Source organism: Perna viridis, chromosome 7 (genome assembly GCF_037379345.1).
Source record: "Perna viridis isolate PV_CMFRI_1.1 ecotype Kerala chromosome 7, ASM3737934v1, whole genome shotgun sequence".
In the NCBI taxonomy this organism is placed as follows: domain Eukaryota; kingdom Metazoa; phylum Mollusca; class Bivalvia; order Mytilida; family Mytilidae; genus Perna; species Perna viridis.
Window position 1 is genome coordinate 44,085,279 of NC_142451.1, and position 21,338 is coordinate 44,106,616.

The 21,338-nt window shown below is 33.4% G+C and overlaps 1 protein-coding gene across 1 annotated transcript; it reads right to left on the bottom strand.

The window, feature by feature from the left end:
• Nucleotides 1–4,365: 4,365 nt before the first annotated feature.
• On the bottom strand, nt 4,366–20,025 carry LOC148612851 (iron-sulfur cluster transfer protein NUBPL-like). The gene is made up of 10 exons (XM_088594685.1): nt 19,909–20,025; nt 15,497–15,635; nt 13,935–13,969; nt 12,601–12,691; nt 10,901–10,940; nt 9,791–9,881; nt 9,122–9,215; nt 7,872–8,078; nt 6,122–6,204; nt 4,366–5,409 (listed from the first exon to the last, which is right to left on the bottom strand). Exons 1-10 carry the CDS (start codon nt 19,996–19,998, stop codon nt 5,341–5,343), a joined length of 939 nt encoding a protein of 312 aa, XP_088450811.1. The 5' UTR covers nt 19,999–20,025; the 3' UTR covers nt 4,366–5,340.
• Nucleotides 20,026–21,338: the final 1,313 nt, after the last annotated feature.

Sequence of the window (21,338 nt, forward strand, 5' to 3'; positions counted from 1 at the left end):
GACTCAGTACCGTAGCCGGGGGCTGGGGCGCTTTGCCCACAGAGCAACTGGGATGTGTGTCCCAGGTGGTGGAATGGGGTCCCCCTGGCGTGTTACATGCTGGGGTTGTCAGGCTATAATACGGAAAACCTGACCGCAAACCATAGTTGTGCACCGTGTTCGGAAAGATGCAACGTTCTGTGCACGTTAAAGAACCCGACTGTGGTATTCTCCCGGAGTAGGAACCATAAGGCTCCGCCACAGGAGGCTAAATTGCCCGACCCTACCCACCTTTCCCTATTTCCGGTGGTAATCAAAATTTGTCGACCCCATTTTCCTTGTGTCCCATCCCATTTTTCATTTCATCATCATTTCATGTTCATTTTATCATCAACTTCATGTTCATTGCCTGAATATAGCTGAAATAATGCTGCTCGGGCGTTAAACCCCAACAATCAATCACAAGCAAATAGTGCATTTATATATTTGTGATAAACGGGTCCTATAAACCAGTGCTCTAAACCTAAGAGACTTACATCTAATTTCAAGCCTTCCTATGGTATGTTTAATGACTTAACAAAGTCTCATACTAGCTTCCTACAATCAAATCATGTCCATATCTCTTCAGATTATCAATGACGAAATTTTAGCTAATGAGGCTCATTTTTCCAAGGTCTGCGGTTTGGTCCATCTTCCTTTAGAGATAATTTCAGATCTAAGATTTACAAAACGTTCCATTCTATGCGCCTTCTTGTGACAAGGCTTATCATATTCGATCAACTTCAAACCTGTAGACGGATTGCGTCTTTCTCAGTCTATCTGGTCAAAAACTAAGAATCTTGTAAGGAACACTTCCCATGTTCTATCTACTACATAACTTTATATATCTGGTTGCTCCTTTACTTGGGATATAACTTACCCTCAGACAAGGTGTCAAGGTGTTAGGTTCCTCTCAGGTTTTGCTCAAGGGTTCTTTAGCGAATTTAACTTTATCCAAAAGATCGGAAATTGTGGATTAAGCTAAAGTGTCCAGTAGCCTACATATCAAGTATCCTTTAGACGACAAAACGTTTGGTTTGTCACTTAATGAGGTTCAGAAGCATGCACCAGTAAAGTATAATGGTTCCATCTCTTGAAATAATTCTTTGTGAAGTAGTTCCTCCTTTCCTACTTTAGAGAAGAGATGGAAAGTTATAATAGAGAGTAGAGAGAGGTGCCTACGGTGGCTCTATTTCTTCCAAATATACCGAAGATGTTTTCAAAATGCTGGAATTTTTGATCGACAACATATTTGTCAAGTGTGGTAGGCGCGTTTTTCAACAAATGGTCGGAATTCCATTGGGAACAAACTTTGCTTCTCTACTTGCTGACCTATTCCATCACTCATATGATGCTGGCTTATAGTGATCTGATCCAAAAGAAGGGATATCGTTTAGCTAGATCCTTTAATTTCAGTTTCCGCTATATAAGTGGCGTATTATCGTAAAACAATCCTAGTTTCGGAGATTTTATATACGCATCTACCCTAAGAACTTGTGATAAAGGATACTACTAATATTGTGAAGTCAGCCTCATGTCTTGATCTACACTTCGAGATCGCTGGTAAAGAAAAACTATTGATCACACTATACGGCAAACACGATGACTTTTCATTCCGTATTATCAACTTTCCTTTCATCTGTGGCAACATCCCTTCAGCATCTGCATATGGTGTTGTGTTTTCATATCACAACTCATACGTTATGCCAGAGCTTGACGCAGCCTATTTGTATCGCGCTAGACTTCTTACAATTAGGCTTCTGGAACAGGATAATGTTGCTACAAGATTGAAGTCATCGCAACAGGAGTCCGAGCTGCTCATTAACTTTTGTTACTTTGTATGTATAATTTTGGTTATTTTATGTTCTTTGTTGTGTTGTTGCTATCGCTCGCGGTAAAACAATTCGACACAAATGGCCAGCCCGTGGTAAAACAATGATAAAATGGAGTTTCTGCCATTTATTTCTTAAACTATATTTCCGTAAAATACTAGGTAAGCAAAGCCCTTTTTAATTAAAAACCTGTAAGTGCTATTATATTTTTGTACAAAAGCATAGAGTAATCAAGAGAACCAAGGTTATAGCGGTAATCAAAAGAATGTAATCCAGGGACAAAGACCAGACATGGAAAACAGACAAACACAACAAAGAACATAAAGTAACTAAAATCATACATACAAACTAACAAAAGCGAATGAGCAACTCGGACTCCACTAAAAACTTGGTAAATGTTTTTTTTTTAAGTTAGAGATATCGATACCCCTGGTGCAAAAGCCTGTTGCGCAGAACGGGTGTAGTCAAATAATTGTTTCAATCTTCGAATTTTCTAATTTCATGGAAAATGTTATAGGACCTGTCACCATCCGAGGACTTTATCTTTATGGGAGAACATTGCCTTAATCATGTAGGATTAGTAGGATCAGAAGAAATGTCAGAACCTTAATTGAAAAAAATCACCAGTTTCTGTCTCAGGAAACAGTCTCTTCTCGCAAATTTTCTAAACTGCTAGGTCTATTGACCTCTATAGCAGATGTTGTTCTGTTTGTTCGACTACAAATTTAACCCCTTTAATTTATCTACACCTATGTTGACTCCCACCTTCTCGGAATTGGGATTTTCAATTCCAACTACACATCGGGACTTGTCTCCCCAGCTGTAATGGTGGACTGTACAAGAGAACGTTTTGAGGGCCAACCTCTGTCCTCTCAAGTTTCCTGACTTTGTTCACAGATGCCTTCAACCTCAGTTATCAGTATCAGGGGAGTGAAGTTTAGACCTCTTGAAACAGCAAATGAATTTCCTAAAAATGAAAGCAGTTCTTCTTGCAATGCCACATTTTAAGTGTATGCTGCAGAAAAAAAGATTTTGCATCCAAGGCCAGGGAATCTACATCTGTTCGCGTGGCTCCTATCAGAGATAGTCTCAAAAAGAGGGGATTTACTGAGCTTGCAACCAGGCATCTCTCCTCAGCAGTCAGAGAGTCTGCTGACATCGTCTATGATGCTAAGTGGAAATTATTCTGTAGTTGGTTTTAAGAGATAGAAAAATGATCCTTTTTTATTTTAGTTAAAAACCAACCCTTTTGAACCAGTGGTAGAAGTCAACATCAAGTAACGTTTTCTACTGGCTTTAGCTTCATAAGTGATAAGTCTCTTAGCTGTCACATTCTTAACAGATCCATTTTTTAGCGAAAAATCGGATTCCTAGTCGAGGCTCAGAACCAATAGTCATTTCAGCGCTTCCTATCGACTCTAGTTCTAAAGTGGTAAGTCATGCCACGAAGTATTTACCCTCAAAGAACTCGTTGCCTTAGAGCCAGACTATTTATTCCTATTACGAAAGGTACTTTAGATTTATCAATTAAAACAGGATTTGAAGAGACCATTCATTTAGCTTACAATTCTTGTAGTGAAGAATTTCTGACTAGTCTGAACATTTACGATGTTAGGGCAATTTCGACATCTTGGTCCTGTCAACAATGCTTCTTTAGTGGAAGTCTTAATCAGCAGGTTTCTGGAGAACTACAAATATTTCATTACTCACTACCTTAAATCATTATCTTCTCAGAACAAGGGTGTGTATTCTTTGTGACCTTTAGCAACAGCACCAGAAGTTATTTTGCCTCCTGCATCGTCTGGTTCAGGAGATTCAGTTTTGCATTAGATCCTGCATTTTAAGTAGTATTCTTTGTAAGAATTATGCAAATGCTATAGCATGTGATGCATCCCAAAAAGGCTACACATTTTTATTTTTGTAATTAAGTCGCTTTACAGGTCTACATGATGAAATGAATAATTATTTATTCCAATCTGTCTGCTCTTTGGAGATAATCCACATTGAAAATCCAGTAGTTTATATTGTATTTAGTGTCATTTTCAGAGTTATCTCCCCTAATTTTGATCAGTGCATTCAATATATTTTTCATCTCCTATGAACAAGGGTTATATGAAAAGTCACATTTATTACTTCCTGTTTACTATGAAATTTTAAACAAAGTATCAAAAATAAAAATATTAAGGCTTTCCTACCATGAATCACATTTTGCATGATTCTTATGTGGAGTACTACTAAAAAAAGCAGAGGATGTTAACCCTACTGGTGCACCTGGTCCATGCTCCCGGTTTTAAGTTAAGTCCAGGTTGCTTATTTATGTTTGATTTCTTTGAACTTGCTATCTCTAATTTCTGATTTAATTTTACCTATGGTTGCCCTTCATCTGAACTATTTCAATTGATTTGGCTTTGAAAGAAGATCATTTTATTGTTTAAGTAAGGAACATGTGTGTACTGATGAACACAGTCTTGGACAGAATTGGGGAGTGGTATTAGTCTTGTATATCAATCAAAGATCACATTTTGTTATTTTTATTTCCACTAACATAATTGAAGAAGTATTGTATTATATAGTTAATTTCCTTATTCCATTAAGGAGGTAGACCTAGGGCAAGGGATACAACTCTTACAAATCATTTGAACACTTGTATTCAGCATTTTTACATCAGCCAGCACTCCAGTTTAGTTTAGTTTCGCACTTTTGGCTAGGGAAGAAAAATGACATAAATGGATACCGGTGATTGCTATAGTGATTAGAAATGAAGAATCTATTGTTGATAAAACATTTTCTGAAAAAGGGGACTTTTAAAAGTATTTTGCAAAGTTTTATATATTTTCAATGTTGAAGGGGCTTTTTTTCAATGACAATTTGACTTCATTGTGAAATTGAAAGTAAGTCAATTTTTTACCATGCTAAATTTAAATGTGGATTACAAAGTGAAATAGCTCAAAATCTAACCGGTGATGCCCATATGAGGAAGAGGTTTTCGAAGGAAAAAGTTTGAACAGTTTCAGGGGATGAAATAAAAATTTCAGATATTTTGCAGGAAATTTGATCTTTTTAAACCTGATTTTATGAACTTTTTTGCAAATTTTTGCATATTTTTGCATGGTTTCTATGGTAACCCTATATACTGTGGGTAATTTTTTTCCAGAAAAATTTTACTGCATCCTGAAGGCCTTGGCTTGAACTATTTCTAGATATATAGATTTACAGATGTTGGACAATTTTTTAAAGTGATAAATGTTACAAAGCATCAGATTACAAAACCAAAATTAGGCAGTTCTACAATACTGTAGAGTGCTGGCTCAACCTCATGTAAGCATCAAAGTAACTTGGATTGATTTCATTCTGTTTCAAATGAAAGCTTGATAGGATTTGGTCAAATTGAATATGAAACAAACATATCACTGATTTCAAGAGTTATGTCCCATACCCTAGGTCTACCTCCTAAAATAGGAATTCATTTATAAGTACATGGCCTGGAACATTAGCGATTCCTTGGTGATGTCTTTAATTTATCAGCTACTCTTTTAGCAATTGCAATATAACAATGTGCCTGTAAAATAATGAATAAAATAAAATCAACTAAACACTCCTTGAGGGGTTCTAATAACAGAAACAGAGCTCTATACATTTTTATAAGGCAGTACACAAGTGATTGTAGATTTTGAGGAAGGCAGACAAGACAAATAAATCTTTGTTTCAAATGCCAAACCCTGTATAGAAGTGACATGGATGGTAACTTTATCAAAAACAAAAATAATTCATGTGTATGGTTCAGTTTTTTTTTTAAAAAAATAGGATCCTTAATAGACTCAAGGGAGGATAAAATGATAGTAAAGCAGCATCTCATAACAAAAAAAAATAACAATGAAATGTGCTAGGGTTGGCAGAAAAAATAGATAAAGTAGGGTAAACAGATAAGTTTTTTTTTCTCTAGCCTTAAGTGTACTTCGCTTAAATACCTGTATACCACTCATGCTAAGAATATGGTAATACAATTGTTCTAATTTTTAAATAATAATCTCTCTCTCACCACCGAACCTTTTCCTTGTCAATGATTATTTTGGTGTCAAATAAAAGGAGTAAAGGAGATTATCATTAGATTGTTACAGAGTATGTTGTAGACAGGTTTTTGGGGGGTTATTCAGAGTTCAGTTTAGACAATGTTTCTTTTTAATATACAGTTTACTTTAGACTTCACTGTACTACACAATCTTTATATCAAATAATCTAATAAAATTTCTCCTTATTTAATACAGACTAACCTGCACACTATCTGGACTCTCTACAACTATTGGTTGACCTGAATCACTACCTTCTCTAATCTGTATATCTAATGGTATATCTCCTAAGGTAAAAACATTTTAGGAATTAGAAGGAAAAAAAGAAAAATGATTAACCATTTTAATCATACCTGTTTTCGAATGCTCAAAGAGGGAGATCTCCCTCTTTTCAGCTTTTTTAAGAGGGAGATTTAGCATGACAATCTTTATAGCAGAAAAAAAGTGCTACATTGATAGAAATCCAAATACGAAGAAAAGACAAAGATATAAAATCTATGATGATCTTGTTAATCACGTAAGGGTTTATAATCAAAATCTGAGTAATTGGTACAATAAAAGGATTCATAATTTGTTGATTGTTTCTCAATAATTGTTATGTTCCATAATCATTACATTTATATAACTTTAATAAGCAATTTAGAACATCATTTGTGCAAAATTTCTGCTAAGAAGAAGTTATAGGGGGAAAATTTGTGAAAGATGGAGATTTGTGTCTCCAATCTGGGAGACTTTCTCAAAAAGGAAGATTGACACTAAAAGGGGAAGTCTGCCTCCCAAAGATGGAAGGTTAACAGATATGTTTTTATTCATTTATATTTTTTGTAACAACAGTTTTTCACCAACTTCATAACCAATTTTTAGCAGCAAAAACACTTTATATACGTCTTAAAATTTGGAATGATATAATTGTATGGCCCCATGTTATCATCATCAGCATCATTCAAAGCTACAAAGGAAGGTTGGTATTGATTTTTGGGGTTAAGGCCAAACCATTTTAAAATAAGGGGTCAAATACAAGCATTTCATAAAATTTAATAACCAGTATATAAATCAACTGTCTATGATACTGTTTCACAGTGTTCTATACAATAATAGTCAGACTGGGATTGATTTTACAGGTTAAGACTTGAATCTTTTAGAAATTAGGGGTCAAAGGGGGACCACAGAAACCAACATTTTCCATATATCAAGACAATAACTTGACTTTAAGTGACTTTATCTCTTTGATAATGTATCAGAAGGTGCCATACAACCAAAGGAAGGCTGGGATTGATATGGAGGTTAAAAGACTTGAACCATTGGACAATAACCTGAGTAAACGGAAAAGGCACCATACCAAAAAAGAAGACTGGAATTGATACCCCTGTTTGTATGAAAATATTGTCTATTTTTAGCAAAATTTTGGCAAAAATGAACAAATGTTATCCTGGATTTCGCCTTTTATAAATATATTGATCAGACTTTTTCAAGGGAATTTGAGTAAATAAACCTTATTTATTAGTTTGTGATATGAGTGGAGACTAAAAAAAAAAAAAACTCTAAGAACTAAAACCATTTTAAGTGGCACCCTTTATAAACATCAAACAGGAGGTGATTCATGCAGGTCAAAACCCACTAAATTCACTATAATTATTTCTTATTCAAAAACAGATAAAGAACACAGTCACAGTTTGTCATTTGGTTGTTGCAATTATGAGATAAGAAAAAAAAGTTACATGAAGTCGGCTCTTTAGAGGAATTGTCATTCTTGATTTGGTAGATTTATGTGGGAGAATGCATGGTTTCTCAAATATGCAGATCTGTAGTCAACTTAAAATATCGTGTATGTAGTCCCAAAAAGCATCAATTGTTTAGTGGGTTTTTCTGCAGCATGAATCACCTCAACCACTGGCAGTGCCTGAATTTTGTACGGACTGGTACTTTTAAAAAGTTCTTATCTTTACAAAGATACCTAAAACTTCAAGTTTAAGTTCCTCTGCCAATTTCTTTGTACCATCTTCTCCAAAAACATGTTGTCGATGACCACACTTCGGGCATTGGTAAACATTCATATTTTGTACAAGACCAAGAATAGGGACTTCAACTTTTTCAAACATTTCGACACCCCGTCGTGCATCAAGTAATGCAATGTCCTGAGGGGTAGATACTATCACAGCACCTGTAATAATCAAAATATATCTACAGAGAAAAATGTCAGAACAAATCCTGAATAGTAAAAAAAAACCTGACACTTTTTTAAAGTCCCTATATGTATTCTGAACCTTGGTAAACTTAACAAAGTCAACTTTAAAGTTCAAAAGGGATTCAGTTTAGACAGGTTTTACTGTACCTTGTCATTGATAAATAAAAGTTGAAAAAAAGTGATGCAAAACTGGAAGTAAAAGGCATTCAAGTACGACAAAATATTTTCACTAATTTGGTCATCTTTGGTCAAAATGACAACAATTTTGTCTCTACATATTTGACGGTATGTTAGAAAATTATTCTTTTTGACAGAATTATCTGCCCAAGAACTGTCCACTTACAGTACATTTTTCACATATATAAAAAAAACAAGAAATCTTTGAATAATGTTTCACTATTGATTTCCTGGCTTTCAATCAAGAAATAAGTCTTCAGTAAAAAGGAAGTTGTCCAAACATCAATCCAACTATCTGGCATACCTACAGAAAGAATGTGTTAAAATTTCAAGTTGATGTATTGAGTGGCTGCTGAGAAAAGTGTGACAAAAAAGTGTTAAGGAAACAGAGACAAGGGTAAAACTCCTTCAGGTTGGGGGTATAAAAAAGATATGCCAAATATTGTTCTTACTATATTTGTTTGTTCTGACAGTACAAATGGTATGTTTTTTTTTCTACTTTACTTCAGCATTCTTACTGAGACCGGTACATTATAGCTAAGAACATTTTTTTTAAATAAATGAAAGCTTCTATTAAGTGGTTAAACAGTGTTCTAGGATTTTTCAGAAATTGTGGTTTCCTCAGGAAAAATCCATATAAAATCAACTTTCCCACAGTCAATGTCTGCTTTCCTAACAAATCAAATCCTTACAGCATATGAAGTTTTCAACTTGCAACAGGAAAGTGTAACTAAGTACCTAACTTTCCCTGACCCAAATTTCACTTGTCCCAGGTAATGGGAAATAGAACACTGGTTAAAATGTATTTAGTCCTGAACATTCTAAAACACTATGATTCTTACCATCAATAGGTATATTCTGTGATAATGACAACTGTGTATCACCAGTTCCTGGAGGCATGTCAATAACTAAGTAATCAAGTGGACCCCAAACTACCTATCAATAGAATGACATTACCTGTGATAAATAATTGAGAAATTTATTGAATACCATCTGATAATACAACATTTTTGAAGTTAGTTGTCAAAGGTGTCAAAGGTTTAGATAACTACAACTTTGTAGCTTAATTTCCTTGAGGTTGATCATGCAGGAAATTGTTGTTTTTTTTTCTTCACAATAACCATTTCACAGATATTTTTGCAATATTTGCTAATTTCATCTTCATTTTTAATACATACATGGAACCTAGAGTACTTTCAAATGCTACTTAAAGATTGCTGTAAACCATGATTTCTAAGGAAAATAAATAGAAGTGTCTATCACTATCAATGCCAGTGACCAATCTTAGATGAGAGTTCCAGGAGTCCGAACACCATCCTCCATTTTTGTCAAAAAGTTTTGTGAAAAAAAAGCAAAATTTGGGCAAAAATGAGCAAATAATAGCCTGGAATCCCCCTTTTCAAAATTTCTGGATCTACCCTGGGATGCCTCCATATCTTCAAATACATAAAAATTACTTCCTGAATGAATGATGCCTTGTATTCTAATATATATATATATTAATTACGTACTTGCCTGACAAGTTTCTGTACAGCACCCATAACCATTGGACCTCTCCAGACTATTGCTGACTTTTCATCAACCAAAAACCCAATAGACATACTACAATATATAACATGTAAGTATGAATTTTCCATTTTCTTAGTAGATAGCAAGACTTGCTTCTACTAAATTTTTTGCAGATCTTTCATTTCATGAATTTGTTTTGTATGCTTCACAATAGAATTCCATATCTTTTTGGTTCTTTTCTATATACACAAATTTCATTCTATATACACAAATTTCAAACTTGATAAATTATAGGGATGGAGTGTCAGCCATGTTTATATATATGTAGATGTTCTGAAACATGAATAGCTCAGAAGTCAAGTATTTGAAAGATGACGTAAACAGTTGGGAAGTTACAATTTGTGCTTTTGATGCAGATACACAGCTTGTGTATATTCCTGTTGATGGAAACATCATATCAAAACATAGCAAGGCATTATTAAAATCAAACGTTATTTGAGTACAAACAGTTCCATCCAAGTCCTAATATCATATTAAACCAAAGCTACCGTCAGAAAAACAGTTACATGCTATTCCTCCTTATTACTGGATTTGAAGGACAAATAATGGGTAAAATATTTTAAAAAAAAAAACGAATCATAAATTATGGTGCTTCTTTCAATGAAGACAAACAATGAACCAAAAAAATCAAAACCCTTTAGTTATTGACTTATTGTACAATGTGTGTACAGATGGACAGACAGACAGTAGTATGCCATGATACAAAAGATTGGTAAATAAAAATTTGTCATATTTCAAAAATCATACAAGTGGTTGCTGTCATTTAATTTTCTTTATCTTTGTGGTGGACATCATGCTGCATTACTGAAACACTATTTTTTTACCCTAAAATTCAGATTTATTCCTCCTCATACATATATAGGATAGATTCTGGAATTGTGAGAATTATATTCCATTTAAAATGTAACCACCAAATTTTTTACACCAAAAAATACCATACAAATTTCAACCCAGGAAAAAACCCTCTATCCTGAATTAAATCATTCCTTAGTGTCATTGATTTCATATTCAACTTTAATCTTTTCAACTTTTCCCCTGATAAATATGCTTACCATTTCAAGCCATAATTTATGAGAGGTATCATTAAATTTTCTGAAATAATAAAAAAAACATTATGAATATTTTGCACTGGTAAGGAAAAAACACACAACACTGTGTTACACATTAAAATAACAATATCTATCACTGTAAAAGTACTAATTTTGACTATTTTAGAGGTGGACAGAAAATCACAAAAAAAAAGGACGCAAGAAAAATTGATTTTAAACATAATACAATGCTAATTATTTTTTTCAAATCACAAAAAAATTATACCAGTGAATATGTTGAATTGACAAAATTTACATAAATTAGCAACAGTGAAAATTAAAACGTTTACAGCACTTTTTAGGGGTGGATCCAGATACTTTATAAAGAAGGGATGCCAGCAGGGGTTCCTCAGAAAAAGTGGGGTGCTATGACATTATTTGCCATTTTAGGTCCAATTCACACATAAATGACAAATTTTCCAATGGAAAGGAAAGTGCCAACTCCCTGCACCCTCCCCCTGGATCCATCACTGGAAACTATTCCTACATTACCTATGTGACCTGTTTCTAAAACTAGTAGTACAATTAAAGGAGAAGGTTCACTAATGCCCAATATTAACCCGATAAATGCCAGAATTTTCATATTATTGAAATTAAATTCTATTTTATCAATATGTATCACAAAGTATCCAATCTTTACATTTGATAATTGAATTTCAAGGGAATACATTAATATCATGGGTATTGCGATGTCATAAATGACAAAGCAAAATGTACAAATCTCAATTTTTTCCAGATTTTGACCATTTTTATGTTGTTTTTTCCTTCAAATGACAATGGTCGCATGCCTTGTCCATTGTAACAATTTACTAACCTAATGTGTCGAAGACAAATACATGCATCAAATACAAAATTTATATGATCAAAAGGTGCAGCCAATGTTGGTGAAAAGGATTTGTGCATGTAGACTTTTGAAAATTGTCATGAATTAAGATCTCCAGAAAACCACTCCATGTTTTGGTTGATCACCACATTGGTGTACTATTCTTGCCTTTTATAATTTGTTCTTAAAATATGGAGTATTGTGACTATCCTAGCAACAGATTTTCGTTACTATGTCACAGGCAAAATTAGGACCTAATCCTGAAGCTACACCTTTTCCTGCAATGTTCATGCCATATTATAAGTTTTGATGTCACAATACTTTCTCCCATTGAATTTTCAGAATCACTTTTGCTTTTACACTGGCAATTTTTTTTTTAAATCTAACTCAAATGTTTAGATTATCAGCTCACTGTATACTTTTAAAAACATTATCAAAAGTTTCCAATACAACAAAATATCAATTCATTAACTGACACAAATAAGTCAGATTAAACAGATTTCCGGAATACTCATACATTAGACCAGTTCTACTGTACAATTCATGTATAGGACATCTTGAAGTACAATGAGGGGATAAAAACCCATTATAGTAGTATTATTGATGTTGATAAGAACTTGTGCTAAATTATGTGTCCAAAGTACAATAACTCTTAAAAGCAAAGAAAAATAGGAAATCAGGGAAAAAGGAGCTTTTAATGATATATACTACTGTATCTAACTAAAAAATTTAGATTGGCTTTTCACGTTACCGTGCAATTAGAGACAGACAGACAGACAACAAACAGACAGAGATATGTCTTTATATGCCCTCAAAATACAGGTAATATTACAAATCCTACTTTCACTCAGTCTTGGTTCTCCGTGTAGATTCATCATGGTAGGAATAGATGGACCATAAACATCAGCATCTAAAATTCCTACTTTCTTTGTCTGAAAAATAGCAACATTAGTTACAAACAAAACTGTTATCACTGGATGATAGGGATGAGAGAAGGGTAATGATTACCGGTAATATTGTATTGCGGGAAATTTTTCTGCATGGTTTTTATTTTTGCTGTATGTTTAGGGGGGGCTTGCCAAATCAAAGTCCAGATATTTTACATATAATTTCCATTCCATTAAGTCTGAAGATGCAAAAATAGAAAACAAAAATTTACCCCTCTTCATATAGCAAAGGGGGAAATTTGGCACCTCCAAAAATAATAACGTTAAACAAAAAATTTAGGGAAGGGTCAGTCATTTTAATCACAAAATGTCATGATATCATCAAGGGTTTGACACTAATTAATACTGCACTGATGGCAGCGAGAAAAACAAAGATTCAATATGCCAGCCCTCAACATCCTGGAGTTTGAAACAAAAGTCTTAAGATTTATGGTTTTGGTATCAATTCAATTCATGATAAATAATATATCAGTACATAAAGAAAAAAATGGTGAATAAAGAATAACATTTAACAAAATAAAAGGTCAATAACATACATAGAAATAAAGCTTCATGCTGAATTATGCTTTGAAATAAGTAGTTGTTTTAACACAGTAAAAATAATATAGGTTGTGAAGTGGCTCAAATTAAACGTAAATAAGAATAATTAATAGGTGAACAATAGCCACGTTAAAAGGGTTAAAAGGAACTACATACAAATAAGATCTAAATAAAAAGTGAAATATTTTTTAAAGAAAATCTGTTTTAACAGTGTTTTTGTTAGGTCTGTTGACTTGTGGAAAATTTCCAATCAGACCAACTTACAACATACATGTTTGTGCGAAGTAAAAGGTTATCTACTACAGAAGGTACACCTAAGCTCTTACTAATCACTGGAACGTTTGTGTTCAGCATTTTACATCAATCTCGTGCAAGCATCAAAGTAACTTGGATTGATTTCATTCTGTTACAAATAAAAGCTTGATAGGCTGTGGTGAAATTTAATATGATACAAACATATCACTGATTTATGTCACCTACACTAGGTCTGCCTCTTTAAGCTTTATATGCTAATGTCTCCACTATCAAACAAAGCATATATATATATACCTGAGACTTACAACAATATATCATTTATATGTCCACAGACATGGTCTTACAAAACAGGACATTGCAGTGAAAATGACAGATAAAAAAACAAATCATTAAAACATATCTGTATATACCATGGTATCAGTATGGTACTTACTGGATCATTTGCAGATAACCCAAGAGCCAAATTAACTGAAAAGAGAAACAAATTCCTAAGTACAAAAATTCATACACTGTACATAAAATGGAGAATGACCTCCACATTTTCCCATATTTAACATTCTGGTTACAAGAAATTAGAAAAACGTGATTTCAGAGTTTTCTTCAGCACTGATTACTAACAATTTAAAATTATATTGAAAACATTTTATTTTGGTACATGAAGAAATAATCTACATTTGTACAACTTAAGACAGTTTTAATTTGTTATTAAACACCTTAAAATGAAGTCCTATGACTAAGACATCAAAAGATGGGAAAGGTAAAGAATTAGTATTTTTTTTTGGATGGACATACACCATATAGTCCGTTATTTCGATGGGTGTAAAATTTAGGGATTTTGAGGCAAAAAGGGTATATGAACAATTTTTGGCATTTTTAATTTTGGCAGGCAGATGCTAAGTGGTGCACTGAGTACTGAAGGCCAGAGAAAATAACTTGCATTTTTAGACAGACTGCTAAAATTCATCATAATTAGCAACCCACTAAATTAACCCACTATATGGTACATTGTATTGTGATCCATAATGTAGTTGTTATGGTCCCTGAACCGATTCGCAGAACTATTTGACAGATCGATGATTGAATGCTCACTGACGGATTAAATGCAGATGGCCAGTAACTGATCCAATTGCGGTTTTGTTATGTAAAATGAAGAATGATAGGTTCATGTAAATTTCATAATTTTTATCGCAACAAATCAAATAATGTGCTACATCAAATTTGCTTTGAGCTGAAAATAATAAACCAACATTTTGTATTTCGTTAAAAATAGTAAATTTAATAGACCAGTAAATTAATTAATGTCTGAATTTATATACTTACGTAAATATATGTAAAAATTCAAAACCACAACAAACCAACTGTAAAATATATATACCAATGATCAGTCATGTGATTTAAAAAGGAAGTGATCACCAGTTTAATGGATCGGTTTGTCGAATTGATGATGATAGGAAACTGATTGGTGATCGATGAACGATTGCAATTACAGTTGCACAGATTGTTTACTACTAAGGTACTTAAGTTAATCAAATGTTTAACACTTTCAGAAAGGACAATTATCCTCCTGTTTCTTCCTGTGGGAGGGCCAAGAAAATATTCTTGTAATATTAGGATAGTCTTGGGATCAGTCTATCCAACAAACTGAAAACTGGACAACAAACTTGCAGTAGTTGATTTTCTGACTTACCCTTCACCAAAGGCCACCCCTATGACCCCAAATACCTACTCCAGGGATAGGAAACAAACCTGCAATGGTTGGCTTTCTGACTCCTTCTTTACAAGAGACAACCACTATAATGGCAAACCTTATCTACTCAAGAATATATAACAAACCTGCTGTGGTTGGCTTTCTGACTCCTTATTTACCAGAGGCCACCATTAAAACAGCAATCCTAATCTACTCCAAAATTATGTTGTAGTTAACTTTCAAAGTCCACTTTTGCCAGAGGCCACCACTATAATGATAAATCTTAACTACTTCAGAGAAAGACAAACCTGCTGTGGTTGACTTTCCAACTCCTCCTTTACCAGAGGCCACAACTATAACCTTATCTACTCCAGGGATGGGAAGTTTCTTTGGTAAACCCTTCATCATTCTTTCCTTTTGTATTTCTTGAAGTTGTTCTTTCCTACTCTAAAAGATAAATCATTAAGACTTTCATGTCTGCTTTGGTTACAATTCCTAGAGATCAACTATTATTACACAGGCAAATGTGCCACACATGAGATTCATATGGTTTGCATCATATGATTATCATATAAATCGAGCATCATATGATAATCATATGTTTTGGTATATATATGATTATCGCATGATTATCATATGATAATCATATGTTTTTCACAAACATATGATTGTCATATGTTTTTAAGCCAAAATTACCATATGAGAATCATATGATAATCAAATGACTATATCATGTTCAACATCATATGATTATCATATGAATCGAGCACCATATGATTATCATATGTAGCATATTTGGCTGTATATGTATTTCATATCCCTGCCATATTTTCTAGCTTTGCTGGATAATAGGAGTGCTACATATACAGTATTTTTTCCACACTATTCATGACCTAAGGTCACATGCAATAAGTAGACATATCAAATATCCAAATAAAAAGGAGGGTTACAGGGTCATAGGAAATTTGGACTATGTCATAAGGCAATTTCACTTATTTATTAATATCAATAAATCATTATAGTATACACATGTATTATATCATTTATTGATATCAGTAAATGCAACATATTTATTCATAAGTTAATGAATAAATATTAATATTAATAAATGAATTATCAGCATGTTAATAAATATTTATTAGCATGTTACAAAATCATTTATTAACATGTTATAAAATCATTTATTGACATCAATCCATAGATTAATTATAAAAATGTTGATAAAGAAGGTGCCACTATCGGTGGTTCTATTGTGGTCACAAAATGTTTGTAATTGTAATCAATGTTTGCAAATTACCAAGTAAGCTACTTGAGCAATGCTACAGGTTGACTGGCAAGCTATTTTCTGACTTGGTGCCATCCTAACCTGTAGCATCTGACATGTTGAAAGCCACCACAAATGTGAATTAGCTAAACATGTGTTTTAAAATATTTTAAGTCTTTTATTTATAAGAAAGAAGTTTAACCTACCGGAAATCAAGCGATAAAAATCCTAATTTCTGGTTAAATACCTAGAAAATATTTGTAATGAAGACAGTTATTAAAGTGACCAGCCATTTTGAATTGGGTCTCTAATTTTACGGAATACAATATAATTTTGACAAAATGAACTTAAAGTTGGTAAAGGCAATTCGTTGGTTAATTTAACATCTTCGTTTCTTAAATTTTAAAATCTGTTATTTTATCAACCGGAGTTACACATTAAAAAAGCTAAAAACCAAATGTGAAGTTCATTTAAACTGCTTTTACAAAGGATTTCCAGAATTGCTGGATTTTCTAATCAGGTAGGTTGTTTTTCTTCAGTTTATTCACCTTCTCTCGTATTATGGGAAAGAAACTGTATAAAATGTTTTAAATGGTAAATATTTTATAATAATTCTGCCGATTTCAAAGAACGTCGCAATGCGCAGTATGCAATATGGTGCTTGGAAGTAAGAGGTTGGGGTAAGGAGGAATGGAATTCCAACCTCTTACATTGTAGGAGTACAAGTACAGTACCTGAACCGATCCATGCAACAAAAAAACCGATCCATTAAACTGGTGATTACATCACGTGACCACAGAGCTGTCAATGTATTTTACGGTTTTTGTTGTTTTCTTTGTCAATTTTACACATATTTACATATTGCAATATATTTAAACATCAATTTATACTTTTATTTTACATTTCTTTTATTTAAAAAATATATATTACGTCATTTAACATAGCAAAACTTCGATCAGACCGGTCACCGGCTATTGGTCAATGATCCGTCAGCGATCAATCAGTCAACAGTCATCAATCCATCAAATCTTTGCGTGGATCGGTTCAAGGACTGTAAGCAAGTCTGACTGGAACATATTTTATAACATATATTAACATGTTACTTATTCACTCTGTTTACTCATATCAGTAAATGATTTATCAACATGTAAATAAATATTCATTATCCTGTTGAAAAATACTTAATCACATGTTAATAATATTTGTTGATATCAGTATACTGCTGTACCCTATTTCCGATGTATACCTAGTTCCGATGTATTATTAATATCCCTTTCTGAACGGAACTGATTGAATGTGCTTGGGTCAGAGGTTGCAGACACTATACCCTGCCTGTTTCATGAAAACAACAACAAAGATCAGATTGCCGGTATTCCAGGTAATTTTCAAGTATTAAGCTCAACGTAGAGTATTTCCAACTTTTCCAAAACCTCTGTATGCCATTTTATTTAATGCCTTTCAGAAATGTAGAAAATACTCATGAAACCAATCAATCAATATTGATTTATCGTGTGCCATTAGCAAAGCTTCCCAAACAACAATCATGTGACCAAAATACGTCATGTGGCATACAAATTAACTATGTAAAGCCAGATTAACAAAAAATGAACATTTTCTGAGGATTTGACAAATTAAAATATCAAACATATTTTCCCTCATCTTAAAAACATTCTGCTTAGAAAAATCCAATGGAAATTAATAGTTAAGCAGTATTTAACACTAGAAAATTTTCACAATGAACAAATTTAAGCTAATTTGGGATATTTTTATTTACAGATATATAAAAGAGTAATCAAGGGAACCAAGGTTATAGCGGTAATCAAAAGAATGTAATCCAGGGACAAAGACCAGACATGGAAAACAGACATTCACAACAAAGAACATAATCTAACTAAAATCATACATACAAAGTAACAAAAGTAAATGAGCAACTCAGACTCCACTAAAAACTGGGAGCATGGACCAGGTGCACCGGTAGGGTAAGCGTCCTCTGCTTTTCTAGAAACACCCGCCGAGTTGCTCTCAAAAAGTCAAGTCCGGGGTAGACAAACGAGGAAAGGAAAACTATGACCCGTTGAATAAATCAGTTTTCATGGTGCTGATGGATACACCATAATGATCCACGAGTTCATGATGATGACCATAAAACTTCTGTAGTGATGACTTCAATCTTGTAGCAACATAACCCTGTTCCAGAAGCCTATTTGTACAGTTCTAGCACGATACAAAAAGTCTGCGTAGTTTCGGCAAGCTCTGGCATAACGTATGAGTTGTGATATGAACACTCCATATGCAGGAGCTGAAGGGATGTTTCCACAGATGAAAGGAAAGTTGACAATTCTGAATGAGAAGTCATCACGTTTGTTGTAAATTTGGTCAATAGTTTTCCTTTACCATCGATTTGTAAGTGTAGGTCAAGATATGAGGCTGACTTCAGTGTCTGTAGTATCCTTCATCTCAAGTTCTTTTGGGTAGATGCAATGTATCAAATCCCCGAAATTAGGATTGTTTAAAGATAATACATCATCTATATAGCAGAAACTGAGATTGAAAAAAATGAAGAAAAAACAGTACCACCCTGATGCTTAGAAATCTGCCTTCAATGCAGTACAGAATGGATATTTTTCGTTTTACAGTTTTTTTTTCTGCTGTTGATTTTATTAAAATCGTTCAAATGTATAAATGATTTAATTTTCTAAGTTAGGATTAATTCAAATGAAAAATGGTACATGAAACACTTTATAATAATAATATTTAAATATTTATTAATTAAAAATTAGCAAGTTTCAATAATCTAATGATTGAGATCACTTATTAGTATATCAGTTTTAAGTAATCTAAAATATCCTAAATGATTTCAATTCTTAATCAATTTCAATCAAATGATTATTTTAATAGGAATTGAAATAAGATAAACATAATTTTGAAATAATTTGCCTAAAAAAAATGAAGTGTTTAAATTTTCACATATAAATATTTCTCTTTAAATAGACTAAAAAGTAGATTTTTTGTCCAGTACTATATTTTTTTTCAATAAATCCAATACTAGCATATTTCTATTTATTTATTGGAAATGTATTGTGTCCCATATGGCTCCCCATACTTGTTTAATCCCTGAACCGGAAATGCACAGCTTTGGGGTACGACAAAATAAATGGCCGATGATTGACATTTGAATTTCAGTCACTGGCTTGATAATTAGATAGACATGCACATAACATGATTTACAAAAGTGAAAAGTAGAATGTCATAATTTTATTTTTATAAATAATATTAGCGTCGTCTGGTCAAATCCGTAACTCGGTCGGAAGAATATCATTGTGACCAACGGAATGGGGGTACCCCAGTATAAATAGGGAATGAAGTCCACAACGACTTGCCATATACAACGCATATCATTTGGCTGTTCAGGCAGCAGTGGACAATGATTCTGAGGATTTAGAACTGTGCACTTACAAATGGGTTTTCATGAGTTGAATATTTCCTATTCAACCATTTAAACAGTTTTGTCAACCTCAGAAAACTTTCTTTAGAATTTGCAGTCATTTTGTTTAAATAGAGAGACTTTTGGAATGGGAAATGAAACGACTAAATCTCTGTTTTAACAGAATGTCAGTCCGTCCCTTTTACAAATGTTTCATTTGGCGCACAAATATCAAATTTTGCATTTTCCTATACTGTAGTTTATCATATGCAAAAATCTGTTTTAAAATAATAATTCAGTTCTCCTATAGACAATAGACGATATTTTTACCTGAGACTTTTTAGTCGAGTTCAATTATAATCCGTTGTCAAATTGACTGACTTCAATATATAATATGATAACTTTTTCGGAACCGCTGGTGTTTCAAAATCACCCATCCTTAGATTTTATAATTTTAAATAAACACATCCAATCATATTGATACGATATATTAATAAATATACTCAAAGGTGGACCCAGGCCTGGTGCTCCTTGCGCGTGTCCTCCCGTTTTTTCGGTAAAGATACAAGGCTGACTTCGTAGTGTCTGTAATCTCAAGTCATGGGCGTAGCTAGGTCTGTTTTAGTTGTATGCAAAATTACGGCGAGGGGTCTTTGGGGGGGTCGCTCAAGGACCCCAGTGAGTCCGGCAAGGCAAAGCCCTGAGGGAAACTCCTGAATTTTAACGATTTTGGAGCCAGTTTTTCAGAGCTTATACTACGTTCATGGTATGCATATGTGATAAATAACCTTTAGTTCATCTTTAAAATGTGCGTTTTTATTTTTGTTACTTTTTCCGAAAGTACGCAACTGCGTATTTGCGTATAGGCAGCCACGCCTCTGCAAGTTCTTTAGGGGTGGGTGCAATGTATAAAATCCCCGAAACCAGGATTTTTTTAAGACAACACTTCATCTATAGTAAAGAGGAAACCGGTTAAAGGATCCGGTTAAAGGATGTGCCTCCTTTTGGATAAGATACGTAGCTATAAAATCAGTCTTATAATAAGATGCAGTAAGAGTTAAGGAATAGATCAGCGAGAAGTGGAGCAAATTTGTTTACATTGGAATGCCGACCGTCTGTTGGATAAACACGCCCACCACATTCTATTTGGGCGACGATGTTGTCGACGAAAGATTCCGGCATCCAGTCCCCCATAAATACAGACAATGCTTTGGGAATCGTCATTTTTTTTAACAAAGTATGGCGAATCTCTACCAAGTACTACATATTTGTATCAATGGAGTTCTAGATATATGAACAAGTTGAATATGAACAGCTTGGACAGCATGAATCAAGAAGGTTTGATTTTAAAGCTATGTTGCTTGAGGGACAACTCGAATGTCATGAAACTGAAACTGAAACAAAGCCACTAAAATGTAGAGTGGAGATCAAGTGTTTTGAAAGGATATATACACAACCGTAC